This window comes from Macaca nemestrina, chromosome 2 (genome assembly GCF_043159975.1).
Source record: "Macaca nemestrina isolate mMacNem1 chromosome 2, mMacNem.hap1, whole genome shotgun sequence".
NCBI lineage: Eukaryota > Metazoa > Chordata > Mammalia > Primates > Cercopithecidae > Macaca > Macaca nemestrina.
Genome location: NC_092126.1, coordinates 92259471 through 92282795, shown reverse-complemented (window position 1 = coordinate 92282795; position 23325 = coordinate 92259471). Strand labels below are relative to the sequence as shown.

The 23325-nt window shown below is 37.8% G+C and overlaps 2 protein-coding genes across 3 annotated transcripts in view; one reads left to right on the top strand and one right to left on the bottom strand.

Moving 5' to 3' along the window:
• The window catches only part of LOC105489969 (G protein subunit beta 4), a 59521-nt gene extending 50688 nt beyond the window's left edge, over positions 1-8833 (top strand). The window contains exon 10 of the mRNA XM_011755146.2: positions 3545-8833. Within this exon, the coding sequence (XP_011753448.1) occupies positions 3545-3651 (107 nt within the window). The 3' untranslated portion in view covers positions 3652-8833. The remainder of the gene's footprint in view (positions 1-3544) is intronic.
• A 2585-nt stretch (positions 8834-11418) lies between these two features.
• The window catches only part of LOC105489971 (mitofusin 1), a 45158-nt gene continuing 33251 nt past the window's right edge, over positions 11419-23325 (bottom strand). For both annotated transcript variants that reach the window (XM_071091288.1, XM_071091289.1), the window contains exons 15-18: positions 20258-20410; positions 19357-19553; positions 15870-16004; positions 11419-14055 (exon numbers count right to left, since the gene is read on the bottom strand). In XM_071091288.1, coding sequence (XP_070947389.1) covers positions 13977-14055; positions 15870-16004; positions 19357-19553; positions 20258-20410 — 564 coding nt within the window. In that variant the 3' untranslated portion in view covers positions 11419-13976. The remainder of the gene's footprint in view (positions 14056-15869; positions 16005-19356; positions 19554-20257; positions 20411-23325) is intronic.

Genomic DNA, 23325 nt, shown 5'->3' with positions numbered 1-23325 from the left:
TTTTGTTTTTAAGAATTTTTTTTTTTTTTTGAAATGGAGTCTTGCTCTGTTGCCCAGGCTGGAGTGCAGTGGTGTGATCTTGGCTCACTGCAGCCTCTGCCTCCCAGGTTCCAGCAATTCTCCTGCTTCAGCCTCCCGAGTAGACTAGCTGGGATTACAAGCGCGCACCACCATGCCTGGCTAGTTTTTGTATTTTTAGTAGTGACGGGTTTCACCATGTTGGCCAGGCTGGTCTTGAACTCCTGACCTCAGGTGATCTGCCCGCCTCAGCCTCCCAAAGTGCTGGGATTACAGGCATGAGCCACTGTGCCTGGCCTGACTTTTTAATTGTATTTTTTTTATTTTCCATCTTTTTTTGCTTTATCTTCTGGAAGGAAACCTCACCTCGGGTTTCAACCCTTCTGTTAAGTTTTGGTTTTCATTTTCACTGCCATCTTTTTAACTTAAGAGCTAGTTTGTTCTGGGTTTTTCTTTTTTCTTTTTTTTCTTTTTTTCTTTTTTTTTTTTTTTTTGGTGGCACCCATTCTTTTATATTGCAGGATCTGGCCGGCAGCCCGCAATGTAACGGGGCTCTCTCTTTGTTCCCAGGCGGATCGGCAGGTCGAGAAATAATAGGCACACACAAGATAGTGAAAGCTGGGTCTGGGGGATCACCGCCTTCCGGTCCCGCGGTGCCAACAATGCACTGGATATACCAGCATTTTATTATTAAGTTTAGTGAGGGCAGGGGTAGGTTAGTGAGGGCAGGGGTAGGTTAGTGAGGGATTTAGGGTCATTTGATGATGGTGAGATGGTCACATGGGGATGAAGTAGTTCTTTAACATAACATCTGTATGTAGAAGTACAGTATACAGAGATAATTTACAATATAGTGTGTGCATCAGTAATTTCTAACAAAGCCTTAAAACAGAAAGTCTTTCCATAACCTATGATTAGCAAGATATTAATCAGCAGTAACAGTTACAGCAAAAGCTGGTTATAAACAATCCATAGAAAGAAGACGTGAAGCTAGACAACCGGGTAGACCAGAAATTCCCAGAAGGGAGTATGCCTTAACCCTAAAGAGGCCTAGAAGAACCATGGCAAGATGAGGGCGTTCATAGCCCTATCTTATCTGTATGGACAGGTGCTCCCCATGCGTCAGTTTATAGGCTCTCCACGAGGGTCGCATTCCATTCCCAGAGCTATGAACATCTGCTTTTCTGGGATAGGAATCTTGGTGATGTGAAACCTCCCTGACTGCACGTCCATTCATAGGCTCTCTGCAGGGGGAAGCACATCACGTGCTGTTGGCTCATTCTGGCAGTCCCACCTGGCATTGTCTTTACACAATCCTGCGTGCAATTTTGTATTTACAATAATCACAGGAGCATTTCATCTTTTATTCTGTAGCAATAGTTTCAGGGGGTCTCCCTACACTTTTATTCATAAATGAAGTCTTGTGTTTCTCTGAGCTTATTAGTGAAAAAAATTTTTTTCAAGTTTCTTCTTCAAGCATAGCTTTTGTGTTGCCAAGTTTTTTTCGTTTTTTTTTTCTTCATTTTTGGGGTTTCCTGTCCTTATTTTTAGAGTATTTCCTTAAAAGTGTTAGCTCTTATTCATACTTAAGAGTGAGGCACTAAAACCATTTGAAGCTCTGAGCACATGGCTGGCGTGCTGACTCTAGGCCTCCCTGAAGGGTGATCTGGCTGGCCATTAACTGAGGAAGCTCTCCTGTGTCTGCCTATCTGCCTTTCTGCCTTTCTTCCTTTTTTCCATCTTCCACTTTCCTCCATGAAGTGTATAAACTGGCTGCCAGTTTGGGGGCTGATTTCTAGAGAAAACCTGAGGGGCCACAGCATTTAGCTAGTAAACTTCCGTTATTCCCCATTTCAGCAGTTTACCAATCTCATCTGGGTCTGTTTTCTTCCAGTCAGGAGACCCTGTTTTACCCTTTCCACTGAGTGAGTCTCTAGTCTTATGCCACAGCACAGGATGATCCGTCACCTGACTCTGCAGAGTGGAGGAAGAGGACACCTGGGGGGTCTTACTGATTGATGAACACTTTCCAGTGCAATCTTATTTTTCTCTGCCTTTGCCCCTACCTGTTCCAGAGATACCTGTTTCCACCTAGTAGGGATGCTTTTGGAGAATCTGCAGTGTAATTTTGTTACTTGGCTTACTATATTATTCATTTTGAACTCACTATTTTGGTGTTCATTAACACAGTTGCCACCATCCAGCTTACAAAAGTTGGTTGCCATTGCCTGCTCTCATTTCACTGTCCTTGTGGATTTATGTCCTTACCCTTTTAACCCCCCTATGCAGTTGTTGGGGTTCTTGAGGTAACAGAGGCAGTGTAAGTTTTTTCCAGGAATAATTTTTTACAACCTCTTTTAAGAGGCTGCATGGTTTGCAGTTTTGTACTTTGCAAGTAGATTCCTGGAAGTATTCTGTTGCTTAAAGCCAATTACTTTGTAAAGATATTTGGTGTTTTGCCTGGATTGAAACAATTCGTATCCATAACAAAATAAAAATGTGCTTGTTGTCCACACTTACATGCTTGTGTTTTAGTTTTGCTTTACTTACAAGCTGGTTTCAAGTTGGCTCAACTGGAACTTTGAACTTAAAATTGGATCCTGACTTGGGAATTGCTAATTCATTTCCCTGTCCAATGTGACTTAAAGTATTTACCCACAATGTTCATATTTTTTTGTTATTTCAACTCATAATGGTAAATTTTCCCATTGCCAAACATGGCCATTACGGGAGATACTATAGAGAATATTTAGAGTTAGACAAGATGAACTTCTTTTCCTGAGATGATTGATCAAAAATGATATACTTACGAATATAGGGGGATAATGTAAATTCACACATAGTGTATTTTAAAAAATTTTTGAGCATTTGATATATTCTGATTTTTCTTATTAATCTTATTGTATTTCTTGTTTTCCTCCCAAATATTGGAAATACATCAAGTGAGTTTAATATGTGAAAGAAATGAAAACTAGATGAGTTTCATGGTTTCAGAAGGTTATGACCAATAACATTCCAGAGTTTGGTGATTAGCATAAGAAAGTAAATAAATTATGTTGGTATTTTTGGAAGCAGTGATGTAAGGCAGCTTTATTCTTATGTTTTTATTGTTCCTGTGGTGAAGGACTACTTCAGTGAACTTCATTGAAAATCTTGTTTTTGTTGAAAATAGCATAGCTCAGTAGCAAAATTTGGAATATCATGAACTTATTAAAGATGTGGAATAATTGTCTGCATATGTTTTCCTAGATAAGTTGAATTATAAAATGATTTTTCAAAAAATAAAACCACAAATTGAGGCACATGTCAAAATTCAAATAATCCAAATTTATAAATACATCCAGCTTACTTCTAACCTGTCTTCTTACTCAGAGAAATTTGTTTTCTTTTAAAGTATTATCATTTTTTAACTGATGAGCTTTCAGACTGGACTGATAGTTTTTAAGTACCCTTTTAAATCTCTGCATATACTTGTTTAATTCTAAAACTCTACAATTGCTAATTTTTTACTGAATTTTTTTTTCAGGTGTCCTTGCTGGTCATGACAACCGTGTGAGCTGCTTAGGTGTAACTGATGATGGCATGGCTGTGGCAACAGGCTCTTGGGACAGTTTCCTTAGAATCTGGAATTAACAGTGTCATACATGTTCTTTGTTCTCCATTGATATATCTGGAGAAATCAATGCTACAGCCTATAGCTGTGAAAAAATTCTACCTTATATTTGCAGGTGAAGATTTTTCTATGAGATTATATACAAAAACAAGCTTTCAGTATACTACCAAAAAAAAGTCATGGGGGAAAAAGGCAAAGGCGCCTTCTGAGATCAAAAGGACCAGTGTATTAATTTGAGGAGTTGGGTTAATTTAACCTTAATGAATTGTTGTGTGTACTCAAGAGTCTATTTTCTTTGTGTAGAACATAATGTACACATTATAGCAGGTCGCCATTGTGTTTGCATTTTTTAAGAAGTACATTTTTAACTTTGTATACACAAGAAATGTCACGTTTTTTAGTTTTGTAATGGAAGAACCAGGTACAGAAATAGACAGAAATGATACTGTATGTGTGTATATTTATGTCTGAAGAAAGTCCCCTTGAATTCTGGTATCTCTTTGAATCTAAGAGATCCTGATGGCTTCATGTTTAAGAGCATTGACAGGAGGGGCACCTCTAAGGGGAGCCCTTCGTTTCTCATGCATCATTTGCCATATACTATTAATCTAAGTGCTCGCTTTCAGTCCTTTGAGGGGACAGATAATCTGAAGGCCAGAGATTAGAGATTTCACTGATATTTTGGACATACATAAGAAACTTCTTTAGAATTTATTAATAAAAAGTAGATAATAGCATATAAATGGTTCTTCACATTTTAAAAGCCTGGTTATGATCTGGTTATGATTTAGTACCCCCCTAAATGGCTGAACTTTCCTATTCATTGCATATTTGGAACTAAGTTTGTAGTGTATATTCATCTTTCAGAAGTTTGGTAAACATTGGGATTGTCCCTGCATCTGAACATCTTTCCCAGTGCTATCAGTATACATTTAGAGAGGAAATGCAGTGTGACAGTGTTACATTTGGAGAGAAGTGTGAAATCTAACCAATCACTAAGACATATTTGTTGTAATATGGTGGTTTATTTCACGTTTGCATACTATAAAATCTGAATCGATGTGAAATATCTGTGCCTTTACATTTCTTAAAATGAAACCCTTAAGCTTTTTGTTCTGTTTTGCAATATTTTGTAATATTCCCTTCCTTAGCACAAAATACTGGTTTCTAAGTGGTTTTGCTTCAAAGGATATCTAGATCTAAGTGATTCCACTTAAAGCCAAAATAAAAATTCCTAAAGCAGTTCTTAAAGGAGTTAGAGATAAATAGTTCTTCTGTGGTATAATAATGTGTCTATTACTAGAATGTCCCCCACCACCAAGTTAAAGATACTTTTCCTGTTGGATTTTCTTTTACAAATAAGTCGGAATGATTTATAATAGAAGATTGTTAGTCTTGTGTGATGGTTAAGTCTTGGATTATTCTGATATATAGACGTGCATTGTTTTGTAACTTAGTTACTTTTCAGATAGGTCTGTGTTAACTTTTGAACATGTGTAACCTTAACCTAAATACTCCCAAATTTTACCTCTGAATTTTTGTTTATATTGTGAATGTGCTAATATATGCATCAACTGTAAAGACATCAGTATCAGTTTTGTTTATTAAAATTAGTTGACAATTAGAAGAATAATAAAATGGATAAAGGCAAATTAAGATATAGGACCAAAACAGAATATCGTAGATGGCAGTTATGAATGTATATTTATATTTTGGTTAAGATTTCTATTAAATTTTTGGCTGGGTGCAGTGGCTCACACCTGTAATCCCAGCACTTTGGGAGGCCAAGGTGGGCGGATCACTTGAGGTCAGGAGTTCACGACCAGCCTAGCCAACATGGTGAAACCCCATCTCTTCTAAAAATACAAAAATTAGCTGGGTGTGGTGGCACATTCCTGTAATCCCACCTACTTGGGAGGCTGAGGCAGGAGAATCGCCTGAACTCAGGAGGCAGAGGTTGCAGTGAGCCGAGATTGTGCCACGGTACTCCAGCCTAGACGACAGAGTGAGACTCTGTCTCAAATTTTAAAAATAAAATAAAAATTTTAAAAAATTATATGAACTTTTGCTATTAATGCTATGAATGTTTATTTGTAGGCTGTTTATATCACTTCATAAAGAACAGCTCTTTAAGAAAAGAATAAAGGAATGTATTCATTTCCGGAAAAAGAGGGTTGGGGAAAGTTCGCCATGTAGGTTAGTCAGAAATTTATTCTGAAGTCCTGTTCAAGAAAGCAATTGTATTATGCATAAAAATAACCTTAAATGTATGAGAGAGAATCTCCTCTACTTAAAAGTTATAGTAGTCAGAGGCATACAGACCACAGGAATTATATGGCCTTAACATATTTCAAAATGACATTTATTTTAATGTTCTTAAAGTTTATGAAGAGGAGTTTGAAGCAATTCCCATAATTAAACATTTATTCGGCGACTAAAAACTATTTAACACTTGTGGTTAATTATACACATAACAAATGGCCACAGAGTAGCTTCACTACCACAGTTACCTTCCTGGTTACACCTTTGCTTTCTAATATTAGAGGCTCCAGTTGCTAAGTATATTTGTTTACTTGCAGTTTAAGTTGAGCTGATTATTTGTTTAATTCTGTTACTGTTCCTGAATTCAATGAGTATATAATTTGTAGAGATGTTGAATATTTTTGATCTTACTTTTTAAGGCTGAAAAATCTGGCTGGATTTAGTTTTAAAAAATATGCATCATCCAGAATATTGCAGTTAATGTTCCTTTTTTTTTTTTTTTTTAAGACAGAATCTCTGTCACCCAGGCTGGCATGTGCAGAGGCACGATCTTGGCTCATTGCAACCTCAACCTCTGCCTCCCGGGTTCAAGTGATTCTTGTGCCCCAGCCTCCCAAGTAGCTGGGACTATAGGCATATGCCACCATGCCTGGCTAATTTTTGTATTTTTAGTAGAGACGGGGTTTCGCCATCTTGGCCAGTCTGATCTCCTACTCCTGGCCTCAAGTGATCCACTGGCCTCAGCCTCCCAAAGTGCTAGGATTACAGACGTGAGTCACCGTGCCCAGCCAGGTTTCCTTCTTTACTTTCCAGGAAACATTTAAACATAATGTGCCTCAGAAGGTTAATTTGTCGACTCTGTAGCATGTCAAGAAGAGTAATTTTTTGAGATCTGGCAAGAATGTTTTAGAGATACATATTCTTTTCTAAATATGTGATCACCCTGTGGTGGTTAGCATATCATCCCAAAAACCTGCTTAAGAGCAGTTCTTGGCCAGGCACAGTGGCTCATGCCTGTAATCCCAGAACTTTGGGAGACTGAGGCAGGTGGATCACGAGGTCAGGGGTTCAAGACCAGCCTGGGCAAGATGGTGAAGCCCCGTCTCTACTAAAAATACAAAAATGAGCCAGGTGTGGTGGCAGGTGCCTGTCATCTCAGCTACTCATGAGGCTGAGGCAGAGAATTGCTTGAACCCGGGAGGCGGAGGTTGCAGTGAGCTGAGATCACGTCACTGCACTCCAGCCTGGGCGACAGAGCAAGACTCCGTCTCAAAAAAAATAAATAAATAAAATAAAAAGCAGTTTTTGCTATCAGCAAGGATGTCTCCTCCACTTTAATGGACAGGCCTCATTTTTGGCAGCTATACTGTTTGAGATTTAGACTGAATATCCAGGATTCCTCCCTAGCTCAAGTTTTTACTTGTGATTACACATACCACATTGAATTGCATCTTCAGAGGCAAAGATTTGGGCTTCATATCTCATCAGCAAAAGGGCCTGTTCAGCAATTCCCTTCATTTTAGACTCATATGACCTCAGAGATTGCATGATAATAGTAAACTAGTCTCCTGGAAATAATGGATGTAGGTGCTTCTAGAATATGTTACAGAATTTCAAACTTAACCTATTAATAAATGGATCTTGACTTAAGGTGACAAAGTGAAACTTTTATTATTGCCTAAAAATGCTGTGCCAGTATTGTATAACTGAGCTCCTCCAATACTCTTGGTATTTTGGATTTAATAATAATTTAAGACCTTAAGCATTTTCAATGTGAACATGTTCAGGGAAATATGCTTTGATGTAAATGTCTCAGATCTAAGTTGTAACACAATGAATACTTGTGGCTTATTCTTGGTTTAACTTAGGAAAACTGGTTAAACAATCCCCCATTTGGGCCTGTCATCATTTTAATAGTGAAGATGTTCTTTCTAAAATCTTCAGGGTCTGAGTCAGGCTGAATTTTTTTTTTTAATTAAATATTATGTTCAGATTCTTTCCTTTCTGCCATTGTGAAAAAGCAAAATTTTAAATGATTTCTTCTGTTAGAATTTTTAAAAATATCCACAGGTTGGACTATCTTATGGGTTGCACAATGAATTTATATTTTAAATTAGATTAAGTAGAATGTGAAGTACATTTCAGATTTACTAGTTTTCTTTCCATTGTTCATTTTGGGTTGCCTCAGATTCAGTGTATATTTTAAAATACTGGTTACATAATAGGTACTCAGTGAAATGGTTTATAGAATATCTAAGCTAGCACTTTATTTTTAAAAAGTAACTTATTAATCACACATTGATGGTACACCTTGTATTTAGCAAATGTTTGCATGTCGATAAAATCTCCTATGTCTTCTTTAAATCCAGTTACTGATTTTGTAAAATATAGTTGTGATAAAGCAGCATTACGGGGGGGGGAAAAAAGCTATGTTCCAACTGGTGTTAAATGTATTCAACAAAATCTTACATCGTACAGTATTTCTTAATTAATAGAACTTCAGTGATATACTTGGTAGATATCTCAAGCCTTTTGTCTTTTACACAATGGTGCTTTATCCTATTGTTTTCTTTTCAAAGAAGCATCTGAACACTTGCATTTCTATTTTCCTATCCAAAGGCATTCACATGTAAGTGTGTTTTTAAAGTTGATTAAAATTATTTTCCTGTTAAAGCATTCTGAAAATGTTTGTCTTTACCTAGAATGATTTGTACACACTTGTGGTCAATTGAACATGAATGTCAGTAGTAGTCTAATTATGGGAAGGGTAAACATGTTAGATTAAGGCTCTTAAAGCTCTAAACCATATAAACTATGGACTTGTATCATGATTTAACTGTTCTTAGATCTTTTACACAGTGATTCATTCCTCTATTTGTACAGTGGCTTTATGAAATGACGTGAATTGATCCTGTAATCAATAAAGTGCTTTTAACCAGATTTCATTGTATCTTTTTTTTTATGCCGCACCTTTTTTTTTTTTTTTTTTTTTTTGAGTGTTACTGTTGCCCAGGCTGGAGTGCAGTGGTGTGATCATGGTTTACTGCAACCTCAGCCTCCCGTGCTCAAAGGATCATCCTACCTCAGCTTCCTGAGTAGGATCGGACTATGGGTACATGCCACTATGCCCAATTAATTTTTATATTTTTTATGGAGACAGGGTCTGTGTTGCCCAGGGTGGTCTTGAACTCCTGGGCTCAAGAGATCTGCCTGCCCCAGCCTCTTAAAGTGCTGGGATTACAGGCATGAACTACCATGCCCAGCCAATTTTTTATAAAGTTTTTATTGAAACAGGGGTCTTGCTTTGTTGCCCAGGCATGTCTTGAACTCCTGACTTTAAGGGACCGTCCCACCTTGATCTCTCAGACTGCTGGGATTGCAGGCTTGAGCCAACAAGCCTGGCCTCTATAATTTTTAAATAAGCAATTCTGCTTATGGTGTTGATAAATTATCTTTACTACTTTCTTTCACCACCACACCCTTGGTGGAGGATGAATGTGGAAATTGAAGATGTTATATAATTATTTACAGATTATCTTAAATTTACTTCAAAATGTGGGAGATAAAACAACTTTAGCCATGGGTTGGAAATTCCTGAAGCTGCACAATGGGGTCATGAAGGTTTACTATGCTCTCCTGGTTATTTCTGTCCTTGATTAATATTATTCTATAATAAAATGTTTCTTTCCCTTATGAGTCCATGCAGGGGTACACAGCACTATAGGTTGAAGCAGAGGGCAAGAATTAATTGCCCTTTGACACTCTGAATATTAGTTCTATTGTCCAGTGAAGCATACTAAGTACCTGTAAATTGTTATGTCTAAGGCAGAAAACTTGAAATGTGCTCCTTCAATGGTATTGTGTCCAGAATTGGTGGGTTCTTGGTCTCGCTGACTTCAAGCATAAAGCCCCGGACGCTCACAGTGAGTGTTACAGTTCTTAAAGATGGTGTGTCTGGAGTTTGTTCCTTCAGATGTTCAGATGTGTCCGCAGTTTCTTCCTTCTGGTGGGTTGGTGGTCTCGCTGACTTCAGAAGTGAAGCCAAAGACCTTCGCGGTTTTGCGAGAAAACAAAGCCCCCACAGTGTGGAAAGGGACCCCAGCGGGTTGCCACTGCTGGCTCAGGCAGCCTGCTTTTATTCCCTTATCTGACCCCACCCACATCCTGCTGACTGGTCCATTTTACAGAGAGCTGATTGGTCCATTTTGACAGAGTGCTGATTGGTGTGTTTACAATCCCTGAGCTAGACACAGAGTACTGATTGGTGCATTTACAATCCTTTAGCTAGACACAGAGTGCTAGAGAGAAAAGTTCTCCACATCCCCACTAGGTTAGCTAGATACAGAATACTGATTGGTGTATTTACAAACCTTGAGCTAGACACAGGGTGCCGATTGGTGTATTTACAATCCCTTAGCTAGACACAAAGTTTCTCCAAGTCCCCACTAGACTCAGGAGCCCAGGTGGCTTCACCTAGTGGATCCTGCACTGGGGCTGCAGGTGGAGCTGCCCGCCAGTCCCGCTCCATGCGCCCACACTCCTCAGCCCTTGGGCGGTCGATGGGACTGGGTGCCACAGCACTGGGCAGCGCTCATCAGGGAGGCTCCGGCCGTGCAGGAGCCCAAGGCGGATGGGGGAGGTTCGGGCATGGCGGGCTGCAGGTCCCAAGCCCTGCCCCATGGGGAGGCAGCTGAGGCCCAGTGAGAATTGGAGTGTAGCACTGGCGGGCCAGCACTGCTGGGGGACCCAGTGCACCCTCTGCAGCTGCTGGCCTGGGTGCTAAGCCCCTCACTGCCCGGGGCCAGCAGTGCTGGCCACTCACTCCGAGTGCGGGGCCCCCCGAGCCCATGCCCACCCAGAATGCGCTGGCCCGCGACTGCTGCACGTAGCCCCGGTTCCTGCCCACGCCTCTCCCTCCACACCTCCCCGCAAGCAGAAGGAGCCGGTTCCAGCCTTGGCCAGCCCAGAGAGGGGCTCCCACAGTGCAGTGGCAGGCTGAAGGACTCCTCAAGTGCCGTCAGAGTGGACTCTGAGGCCGAGGAGGCGCCGAGAGCGACGGCTGCTAGCATGTTGCCACCTCTCAGTATTGTATGACACATACTAATGAGTGGTGTATGTAATTTTGACTTACTCTTTTACTGTATTATACTAATGAGGTGATACCAAACCATTATGAGTTTTCAAGTTTAAGTACTTTCATATAAAGGTTACGGCCTTGAGCTTTGTAAACTAAATTAGCAGTGCGTGATCTTAGACATTGTTTTTCCATGTTGTAGTTGTTACCTAATCCCACTTTCTGTGGCCTGTACCATTTCTTGGGTTATAAATCAGCAATAAAAGCTAAACACCAAAATTAATTTGCATTAGTATACTGCATTCTAGTGTTAATTTGACCAGAAGAACTAAACAGTAATGCAGTCAAAAGAGGTCTCCTCAAGATAACTTACATATCTACCACAAAAGTAATTAAGAATGAAAGATTAAACCTCACTTACTACTAGTATAAATGCTACATTTGTCAACTATCAGGCAAACAGGTTTTATTTTCATCTTGCAACCTTGTATAGTGAAAAAAAATTTTTTTTAAAGATTATACAAAGTTTAATCCTGCAAACATACAAAGTAAACAAGTGTATGTGCAATAACATTGAAGTACATCACTCATAATCACATAATTTCTGTATAATTCATGGACTTGGTCATAGGTGCACATATTTCCAGGCATAAGAGTTGGCTTTCATTATTTTACTGTTCCATTTCCAACATTCATTATGTTTTCACAATTGATCAGATAGAACTACATAAAACAAGTGATGGAAAAGTTGCCATACCAAAGCTACTACACCAGTGGCCCCCAACTTTACTGTGCATCAGAAACACCTGGATGGCTTGTTAAACCATAGATTGCTGGACCCCAAACCTACTGTTTGACTCCATAGGTCTGGGTTCAGACCCAAGAATCCACACTTCTTGTAAGTTTGAAGGTGATTATAGCTGTGCGTGGTGGCTCACGCCTGTAATCCCAACACTTTGGGAGGCAGAGGTAAAAGGATCACTTGAGCCTGTGAGTTCAAGACCAGTCTGCACTACATGGGGAAACCTCGTCTCTACAAAAACTAGCCAGGCATGGTGGCGTGTGCCTGCAGTCCCAGCCACCCAGAAGGTGACGTGGGAGGATCACCTGAACCCGAGAGGTTGAGGCTGCAGTGAGACATGATCACGCCACTGCACTCCATCCTGGGTGACAGACTGAGACCCTGTCTCAGAAAAAGAAAAAGAAGTAATGTTGATGATCCACGACCAAACTTTGAGAACCACTGTATTATACTAATGAGGTGATACCAAACCATTATGAGTTTTCAAGTTTAAGTACTTTCATATAAAGGTTACGGCCTTGAGCTTTGTAAACTAAATTAGCAGTGCGTGATCTTAGACATTGTTTTTCCATGTTGTAGTTGTTACCTAATCCCACTTTCTGTGACCTGTACCATTTCTTGGGTTATAAATCAGCAATAAAAGCTAAACACCAAAATTAATTTGCATTAGTATACTGCATTCTAGTGTTAATTTGCATAAAAATATATTTTTGAAAGGCTTCAATGGCCTAGTGTTATCTCCTAAGATATCTTGAAAAATAGAGTTGCACCTGCTGTAAAAAGGCTGAGTAGCATCTAGAAGCCTTAAAAGGCATAGAAAAGGAAGGATTGTGTATTCAAAGAAAAAAAGCCTTAAATTTTATCCCTCCCATGAAAAGGAAGCATAAACTACACGTGGCCAAATGTACTGTGTTCCCTGGGATTGTGCATTTCTAACAAGTGTCTAGGAGATATTGATCTGGTAGTCCTATATTTTGTCTAGCAAATTCCTAGAATGGTGTCATTTTTGTACATTTCCATTCCATCTGAGTTTCAATCAATTTTTTTTAACTTCAGAGATTTTAGTTGATTCATTAAAGAGGAAACTGGTGAGGCATTTCTACCAGCTCAAGGGAGAATTTTGTAAACGTTACATTTATTGATCAGAAATACTGAAATGAATGTGCAAATGGAGGCAAAACTGGCCTCTTCCACAGTGGGGAAGAAAGTCAACAGAACCTCTACTAGGCATAATTTACATGTGTACAGACTCAATCAGCTTTTAATATAGAAAGATATTTGAACCCAAAATCTTTCATTAAGGTAAAAAATACAGTAATAATTTTTGATGAAACCCTGGAAAATTCATACAAATAAAATTAAAAGCCTCCAATGGGGTAGAATCCAGCAATATCCTAGACAAATGCCTCCTGAAGAACAGCTTTTTTAAAACATCACTGTTATCATTCAAAATTCAGACCTCTCCTATCTTTGGCTATTTTTATCTCTTCAAACTTTACTCCTAAAATTGCGCTAGGAAAGCTTTCCTTATTGTAATCATAATTGGAGCAAAGCTGAAAATGTTTCTTTAGAAACATTTAAGGAAATTACTTAGACTCAGATACTTATAAGTGACCATAACAAGCTTTTTATCCTGTTTCACGTCAGTTTTAATGGGAATAAAAAGTAAAAACAGCACATTTATTAGTGGTTCACATAGCTGCCATGATGGCAAAGTGACTGTAACTTGCATAAATAATACACTCAAGGACATTCCACACTCCTTGGTGGTTCTAGCAATGCAATTTATTAAATAAAATTAAAAAGTGACTATTCCCATGAAAGAAAGCATCAAAAACTAGTTTTGAGAAAGAAGATGAAAGGCTCAATCTCTAACTCCTGGATGCCAGGAAGCAGAGTTTTTCAGAATCAAAAACAAATTAAGAGCTCACAGCCCCACCCCTCAGGGGTCACATAAGTTGGTACTGTTGCTTGTAACTAATTCATGATTTTAGCCCTTTCTTTACCCAAAATTAAAACTAAGGACATAACACTCTTCAAAAATACACATACCCTGAGATAGATCATTACCAGAATCTACACAGGGCTTTGCTATTTAGGTACAGTTAGTACAATTCATATTTAAAGTCATTTCATAAAAATAACAACTGTCCCAATCTTACAAGTTTCATTTCCTCCCATCATGGTCACCAAAGTAATCTCTATTGTTAGGATTCTTCATTGCTTGAAGGTAGAAACTGCTTAGCAAAATTCTCCAGCTCATTTTCAAGTTGAACAGCTTTATTTCTAGTTAAAAAAAATAAAACACCAATCTAATTACCATAAAAGTCAAGGAGAAAAGTGTATTCCATCCATTATTAAAAGACAAAAACTTTAATAATAAACAATGAAGAGCATAACAGACAGTGGAATCACATCTTACATGGGAGTTATATCCTAAGTTACCTAGAGTCATGATTATGCTTGCAAATTCCCTTTAAATAATGCACAAAGTACAGAGTGTTTCTTACGGACATATAAGGAAACTAGCAGATGTTACAGCGGCAATGGCATACCAAAAATATTTCCTTTAAACACTAGATTCATCCTTGATGCAGCCAAATGCCCACAAGAGAGGAAAATTGGAACTAAAACTGTCAGAAAACCAGATTTGTTTCCCATTCTCATACTATGCCAGGGCACATATTTATTGCGTGGGCTCTCTCTCTCCATTATGGAGCAGGGAGGGGTCTTGTTTTACTTTATTCCTGCGTGCATATGCTTCAGGTCACACAAGTGAAGTGTACATCAGCTCTGAACTCTACTGTATATATTTCTTGAGGTGGCTCTCCTGCAGCGTTAGCACATTAAATTCTATTCAAATGGCTGAGCCTAATCTAGTAAAAAATGGAGATTCCAAATATTATGGTATTTGATTTTTTTAAACTTTTTTCTATTAGAAAAATTATTAGCAGACCAAAAATATTCACACTTATTCAAGCCAGTCTTTCCCAAATCAGAAAGCTACATGACTAATGCCAATAATCTATTTTATCATTTGTTTTATTATAACAAAATGAAATACTACTTAAAAACTTACCTAGGTATTTCTCTATCAAAAGCTGAATAAATCAAAACCAAAATTAACCACAAAAACTTACAGGGTTAAGTTTAAGGTTAAGACAAAAAAACAATTTCTACTGCAGTTTCACGAAATTTGAAAGGTATATCTGGGATGAGCTGACTTAAAATAGGAGCAATCGAATGCATACAATTCACATGGGTGGGTGAGGGTGGAAATATCTAAATGACAGGCAGTCATCTTTTCCAGAGATTTTGAAACTAAGGTGCAATGAACACGTGTGTTGGTCAGATGAAGACACTATGGATAATCACTACTATGGGTGTTTTAAGCACATGTCCAAAAATCCAGGTCACAAAGACAGTCCCTCCAATTTGTAAACACTGACTACTAAGCTATTCTTACACGGGCAATTTTGTGTAGTATGTGTCCTAGAAGTAACAGCAGGGACTAAATGAGGTTTAATCGTTCTTCCAAGACATTCTGACAAGCGAGCCTAATGGGTAAGCATAAGTAAGAAAGCTGAAAGTTAAGTTCTTAAGCACTGAGTAAGAATTCCCAACTACAGACCGAATGGTGACACTTTCAGTCTTGTCCCCAAAAGCAAATTTCATTAGACCCTAAATAATATATAATGAATCATATCAAACCAGAAATCCACATTTTATCAGGAAATCTTACTTTTGTTATGATTTAAGTATGCACAATCAATAGTCTCCCATGAAAACAGAAGTTATGAGTCTTGAACATATACAACTAAAAACCACTTTTAATCATACAACTTCTGTTCTGAAAGGGACAAATATAGCCTAATGAAGAGTAAATTTGGATCTATAAAGTTTCTTTCGATTCAGATTTGTTTTCTTGTTGAAATTAGCCTTCGGTGAAACTGCAAAACACATGGAATTCAATATGGAAGATTTTCATTCAAACCAACACAAAGAGCTATTAGGTATGAATACAAATTCATTAATAATTTTACATATTTTGTAATGAGACGAGTAAATGTTCAAATTATTGAGAAGAAAGGTTTACATACCTTAAGAGCTTTGAATTGTTTTGTATTTTCTCCAACTGATCTATTTCTTTCGGTAATCTAGCAATTTCTTCTTCCAGTTGTTTTTGAGTAATATCAACTTGTTGGCACAGGCGAGCAAAAGTGGTAGCCATTTTTCTTAAAATAAAAATTTAGAAGCAGTCATAAATGTCTTCAAAAATGAATAAGCTTTAATTTAAAGCTCACATAAAAAGGAGAACACAAGTTTTAAAAATCTTCTAAACTATAGGGAATCAGAACACTAAGAATGCTAAAAGGGAAGATATGGCACTAGTGGGCTGAATTTTATCCTGGCTCAAGAGATGATATTACCTCTGCTATATGGCTGTGAACAAGAACAAGCTACATAAAGACAAAAGACAGGTCTGTTTCTTCAGAAGCACAATAAACCTTACTCATGCTCGGGACCCTGCCCAATCAAAGTAAGAAATTATCAGGAACAGAAAAAAAATTCCACGAACTTTCGTGACATAGGCAAAAATACCTTACTATAGCAAAATTTAACAATATTTCTAGAATCAAAGGGTTATATTTGAGAGCTAATTAATATAGCAACTTTGGCAAACATTATATTTTTAAATGGGAGCATACCTCTTCGTATTCCACCAAATCCCAGTATTAGACATGAAGCATGTGTCATTCTTTTAATATTTTGTTAAATATTAAATATTTACTTAGTTTATTTTAATTGAGATATTATTTGAGGTTGCCTCCATTAATGTGCCAAGTCTTCTAAGAAAGAGGATCAAGTCAAGTTTTTATTTCCCATAACCCCTAGCATGAATTGCTACATGGGAGCCAATTAATAAATGTTTGATAATCAATGCATGGAAAGCTACATTAACTTTGTTTTTATTTATATGAATTTCAGCTGATTTCTTTGGATGTCCAAATATGTTAGATGAAAACTCATTCTTAATATAAATTACAACTATCAGATAAAATAGAGGCTCAAAAAACTTAGTCAATAAATGAATGAATGAATAAATGAACAAATTCCTCAAATTTGAGGTCTCCTGGTAACCATTCTCTGCAATTATTAACTGTTACTTCAGGCTTTGATTTTGTATCTGAAACAGTTTACCGTTCCTGCAATTCCTGTCTCCTGAGTCTGAACAATTTCATATACTACTGTAAAGTTATTTGTTTTAGAGCTGAGTGTTGGTGACATCACTCTCAGAATTCCTAATTATCCAAACCCCAATCTACACATACAGACAAGGCCACATCCTGCCATGACGTCAGTAACTGAATGTATGTACACAGCTTATATACACGTGCCACACTGAAATTTTTCTCTTCATGTCCTTGAATGCATTCCTTTCCCCTTACCTTCTTGCTTTTGATTTGGGTTGTGGTCTCCATCTCATCTTCTGATACAGCGTGTTCAAATCTCATATGCTACACATCTCCTCTAGGAAACCTTTATTGATCTACTATCCTTCATGATTTAAGTAACTTGTACAGCCTTGTCTTATGATAATAGTTTATCTTCTTTTTATATTTCTTATCACTCTTACTTTGTATTATAATTATGTAAATGTTAGTTTCTCCCATTAAACTGAAGTTATCTTGAACTCAAAGAATTTTTAAATTCTGCTCTCAAGAGGCATCCAAATACAGAATACTGTACCCTGACTTGACTGGAGTTCTATGTATTTTTACCACATGAATGAAACAAATATTTAAGTTGCATAAAAGCAGAAACCGGGTCGACTTAGGTATATATTATAATAAAATTCTCCTAAGATCTAAAAATAAAATAGCATTTAACTTATAAATTCGAACTGCGAGAGCAAAAATACATTACACTCACCATGAAATCAGGAGTCTGCCTACCATTAAGTTCATTTGTTAAATGCTAAGAATTCATTCAGCTTTCTTAGACTGCTTGGCCAGGCTACCTCTCTATTCATTCAGTTTTTTTAATTAATAAACCACAAAGATCTGGCTGGGCGCAGTGGCTCACGCCTGTAATCCCAACACTTTGGGAGCCCAAGGCAGGTGGATCACTTGAGGTCAGGAGTTTGACAGCCTGGCCAACACGGTGAAACCCTGGCTCTACTAAAAAAAAATACAAAAAAAAAAAAAAAAAAAAAAAAAATTAGCTGGGCATAGGGCTGGGTGTGGAGGCTCATGCTTGTAATCCCGGTACTTTGGGAGGCCGAGGCAAGTGGATCATGAGGTCAGGAGACCATTGAGACCATCCTGGCCAACACGGTGAAAACCCCATCTCTACTAAAAATACAAAAAAAATCAGCCAGGTGTGGTGGCATGCACATGTAGTCCCAGCTACTCAGGAGGCTGAGGCAGAAGAATTGCTTGAACCCGGGAGGCAGAGGTTGCAGTGAGCCGAGATCGCGCCACTGCACTCCAGAGTGAGACTCTGTCTCAAAAAAAAAAAAAAAAAATTAGCTGGGTGTGGTGGCACGTGCCAGCTACTCACTTGAATGCGGGAGGTGGAGGCTGCAGTGAGCCGAGATTGTGCCATTGCACTCCAGCCTGGGCGACAGAAACCACAAATATCTTAAGGGCAACTATTTATTTTTGAGACATAGTCTCTCACTCTGTTGCCCAGGCTGAAGTTCAGTGGTGTGATCTCAACTCACTACAACCTCTGCCTTCCAGGGTCAAGCGATTCTCGTGCCTCAGCCTCCCAACTAGCTGAGATTACAGGCATGCGCTACCAGGCCCGGCTAATTTTTGTATTTTTAGTAGACATGGAGTTTCACCATGTTGGCCAGGCTGTTCTCAAACTCCCAACCTCAAGTGATCCACCTGCCTCAGCCTCCCAATGTGCTGGGATTATAGGCGTGAGCCACCTTGCCCAGCCAGGTACATAAATTTAGAACAGGTCTGCTGAAGATCTTTTGAGTTGGGCGTGGTGACTCATGCCTATAATCCCAGCTACTCAGGAGGCTTGAGGAGGGAGGATCACTTGAGCCCAGGAGGTCAAGACCAACCTGGGCAACATATTGAGACCCTGTCTCAAAAAAAAAAAAATTAAAAATTATCCAGGTGTGGTGGCACACACCTGTGGTCCCAGCTACTCAGAAGGTTGAGGCAGTAGGATCACTTGAGCCCAAGATTCGAGGCTGCAGTGAGCCATGATTGCGCCACTGCCCTCCAGCCAGGGCAACAGAGACCCTATCTCTGAAAAAAAAAAAACAACAACAAAAATTAAGAACTATCTTTTTAAATCCCTCCAGAGTTCTTGAGAGTTCCTATCTACCAATTTTCTAATGTTCAAACCTAACCTATCAGGAGAATGGAAAGAAGAATAGTGATTAGGAGGGAGAAACGGCAGCCGTGGTTTAGTATTGTTCTATTTTTTCTCATTTGTGGCGATCACAAAACATGTTCATTTTGTGATAATTCTTTGAGCAATACACTTATTTTGTGCATTTTCTGCATGTATGTCATATTTCAGTAACTTTTTTTCAAAGGAAAGATGCACCTTTCAACTTACTGTTTTACTTGGTGACTGCAGTTCGCACTCGTGGAGCTAACAATCATCTTCAGTTTTTCAGTTGCATAGTTTACAAACTGCTGTTTAAAGGCTCGCTCCTTGGCATGGGTGGTCCAGGACAGTCTTTCATACAGATACAAAGCTCCATACATAGTTAATGAAACAGATATGAGTTTCCAGCCTATAGTTTTCCAAATCTGTAAGATAAAGTCACAGGTTAGTCTGAGAAGGAAAAACACCATTTTGGAGAGCACATTTAAAAGCATTTTAGTTCCTTATGGATCTCTGAGTTAGATACATTTGTATCTTCCTTCTCTATGAGAAAATCTGAAGTTACCAGAAATCAATCAGGCTTAAAAGGGATCAGCACACAAATAAGGGAGAGCTTAATAAGCTGCCAGATTTGATAAATTGATTCAATGTATCTCAACAATAAAACGACGTTAACTATTTTAGGTCAGATCTTTCAAAAACCAAAACAAGTATATCTATGCTGTTAATGATATAATTTTTTTTAAAAAAAACAAATAACTACTACTAAAAATAATATTTAATACTTAAGATAGATCCCCTTGATATTCAGAGAAGGCTAGATAGGGCACTTGGGGTTTTCTTATTACCCCAATGTACAAATATTTCTTTGGGTGCTATGATGTGAAAATGCTCAGGAAGTATTAAAGACCAGCTAGATGGTGACAGTTCATTCCTAAAAATGTATGTTTTTTAAAAATTTAAGATGAGACTTGTGATATTTAATTCACTACCTTTAACCTGCAAATGTTCATACTATTTTACAGATCCTATAAACAGAAGTAAATACTATATACCTTTTCTTTTGTGAGCTAACAGGCAGCCGTGCAAACATTTCAATTTTAATTACACTAAAAGTAATGTTTCTTACCACTCCTCCAACAATAATGATACCCATAGAAGTTCTAGATGTAAGGGAAGCCAATCCTGTTACTAATGTAATCATGAGTTCTTCTTGTGATGCATTATCTGGTGTTGCTGGAGTGGTAGGAGCACTGGGAGTAGAAGCTAAAGATCTAGGGAGCTGCCAAAAAAAAAAAAAAGAAAAAGGAAAAAAGATTATTATACTTAAACAACTACAAATTAAAGTTACCTTTATAAAACTCTTTAAAATTATAATAGCAAATCTATGAGGGAAAAATTACCCTAAATGATGAGTATACAGCAAATATACATAGAAAATAAAAATAATTTGGAAATTCTTATCTACAATATGGACCAATGATATCATGAACAATAAATGTTCATAATATACAATGGGGTCTAAATGTAACAATAGGCCTTCAACTCTCAAGAGGAACGAATTGTGTTTTTAAAAAAACTAACAACAAAAGCACAATCCTTGAAACAAACAACAACAAAAAAAGATAAACCAAAAAAAAAAAAAGGACTTCAAAATAAAAGCCTCTTAAACTTCAAAATGCACAGCCACAGACAAGAGAAATATATTTGGGGGTGGGCGCGGTGGCTTATGCCTGTAGTCCCAGCACTTTGGGAGGCCATGGCAGGAGGATAGCTTGAGATCAGAAATTTGAAACCGGCCTGCGCACCACAGTGAGGCCTTGTGTCTACATAAAATTCTTTTAAATTAGCTAGGTGTGGTGGCACATGCCTATGGTCCCAGCTCCTTGGAAGCAGGGGCTGCAAGTGAACTGTGATCATGCCATCATACTCCAGCCTGGGCAGAGCAAGTCCTTGTCTCAAAAAATAAAAAATCAAATAAAAATCATATTTGGAAATCATATATATGAGAAAGAACTTGATCTAGAATATGCAAAGAAACCCTGCAACTCTATAGGACTCAAATAATTTAAAAATAGGTAAAAGCTTTGAATAGACATTTCACAAAAGAAGATACACAAATGGCTAGTGAGCACACAAAAAGATGTTTAAAATCATTGGTCATTAGGGAAATGCAAATCAAACCTCCAATGAAATACTACTCTATACCCACTAGAACCTAAGTATATACTAAAGAGAAATGAAAACACATGTCCACAGAAAAAACATGTAGATGAATATGTATAGCAGCATTATTCATAATAGCTAAAAAGTACAAACTACCCTAATGTCCACCAACTGATGAATGGATAGTGTTATATCTATAATGGAATATTCCTCAGCCATAATAAGAAATGAAGTATTAATACATCCTACAACACTGATACCATGATGACAAACCTTGAAAACATTATACTAAGTGAAAGAAACTAATCACACAAGGCCATATTTTATATGATTGCATTTATAGGAAATGTCCAGAAAGGGCAAATCCATAAACATAAGGCAGATTAGTGGTGAGGCTGCAGGTGGAAATCATAATTGACTACAAATGAGTAAAACGGCTTTGGGGTGACAAAAACTAAAACTCAATTGTGGTGATGGTTTTACAATTTCACAAATTTCCTTAAAAATTACTGAATTGATAAATTTTTAAAACTTTTTCTTTTAAAAAGTTTGTATTTATTCTAATTTATTTGAAATGTGAAAACCAAATCTTCTAAGAAAATATAAAAGTTTCAGAAATGAATGTAGCACCACCTGCAACAGTACTGGACGAAAGCTTTATGATAAGCTTTCCCTTAAGCATACTACAGGCTGAGTGTCCCCTATCCAAAATGCTTGGGACCAGAAGTGTTTCAGATTTCAGATTTTTTAGGATTTTTGAATATTTTCATAGATATTATAATGAGCTATCTTGAGGATGGGACCCAAGTCTAAACACAAAATTCATTTATGTTTCATATACCTTATATGCATAGCCTGAAAGTAATTTTATCCAATATTTAAATAATTTTGTGCATGAAACAAAGGTTGTATACATTGACTCATCAGAAAACACAGGTGTCACCATGTCAGCCACCCATGTGAACACTCTGTGGTTGTTTGGCATCACCATCATTCTTGATTGAATTTATATGCTACTGACAAGCAATCATTTTCTTACACCTATTCACACAAAGGAACTTAACAGTAAAAATATAAGACACACCATTAATAATAGTGAAAAATAATGTATTCAAACTAAGCAGCACAGAACACCTGTATCAGCTGTTAAACAGCAACAATGGCAGGCTTTCAGTCTCTACCTACAATGCTATGTTTTGATTAAAAAGTTCCTGTACACAGTACTTTGTGAGGTGAGAAGAAACATCAGAAGCAGTTGGGGGACCAAGAAGTGGGTCCTCTAGGCATAATAAGACATTCTGCTGAATGGCCTTTTAAAATGTTTCCTGTAGTACCACCTACTTGCTTCTCTAACAATGGTTTTTGTTGAAGTCTCTCCCTGATTTTATAAACCTATTTCTTGTTCTGTTATGAATACATGCTGCTCTAGTGCTTCAAGAAGCCCATCACCATGCTGCCTATAGGCACTTGTTCTGCAGGGTCAACAACATCATCTTCATTATCACCATTATCATAATCACCTTGATTTAGAAGCATTTTAGCTCTTTGGTCATCAGTTAATGAACGAACAACTGAAGCCTCATTATCAATGTTAAACACTTCTTTCATATACCCTTCTTCCAGCTTACAGATGGACTCTGAAGATATTATTTTTTTGCATAAGGAGGTCAGACATCATTTTTTTCTCTCTTGATATACTTCAAAGTCACCAACTTGCTCCTCATCATCAATAAATGTAGTGACAGGCAGAGGCTGCAGGCATACACAACTGAGTCACTGTCTTCCAAGTGCTGGCATATATGGCATCCTTCATCCTAAACTCCTTGTGCTGGCAACAGCATATATGGCAGCTTTCATTCTAAACTCCTTCTGAAAACCTTCCACACTCAGCCTCAGTTCACTGCTGCTAGCATGCTGCCCAAAAAAGGTTTTTGCATTTACTCCTCATTGATCTTAGAATACCCTGGTCACAAGGTTAAAATAATGAAACATTATTTTTTATGAGAATTTCAGCTAGAGGATGAGCAGAAT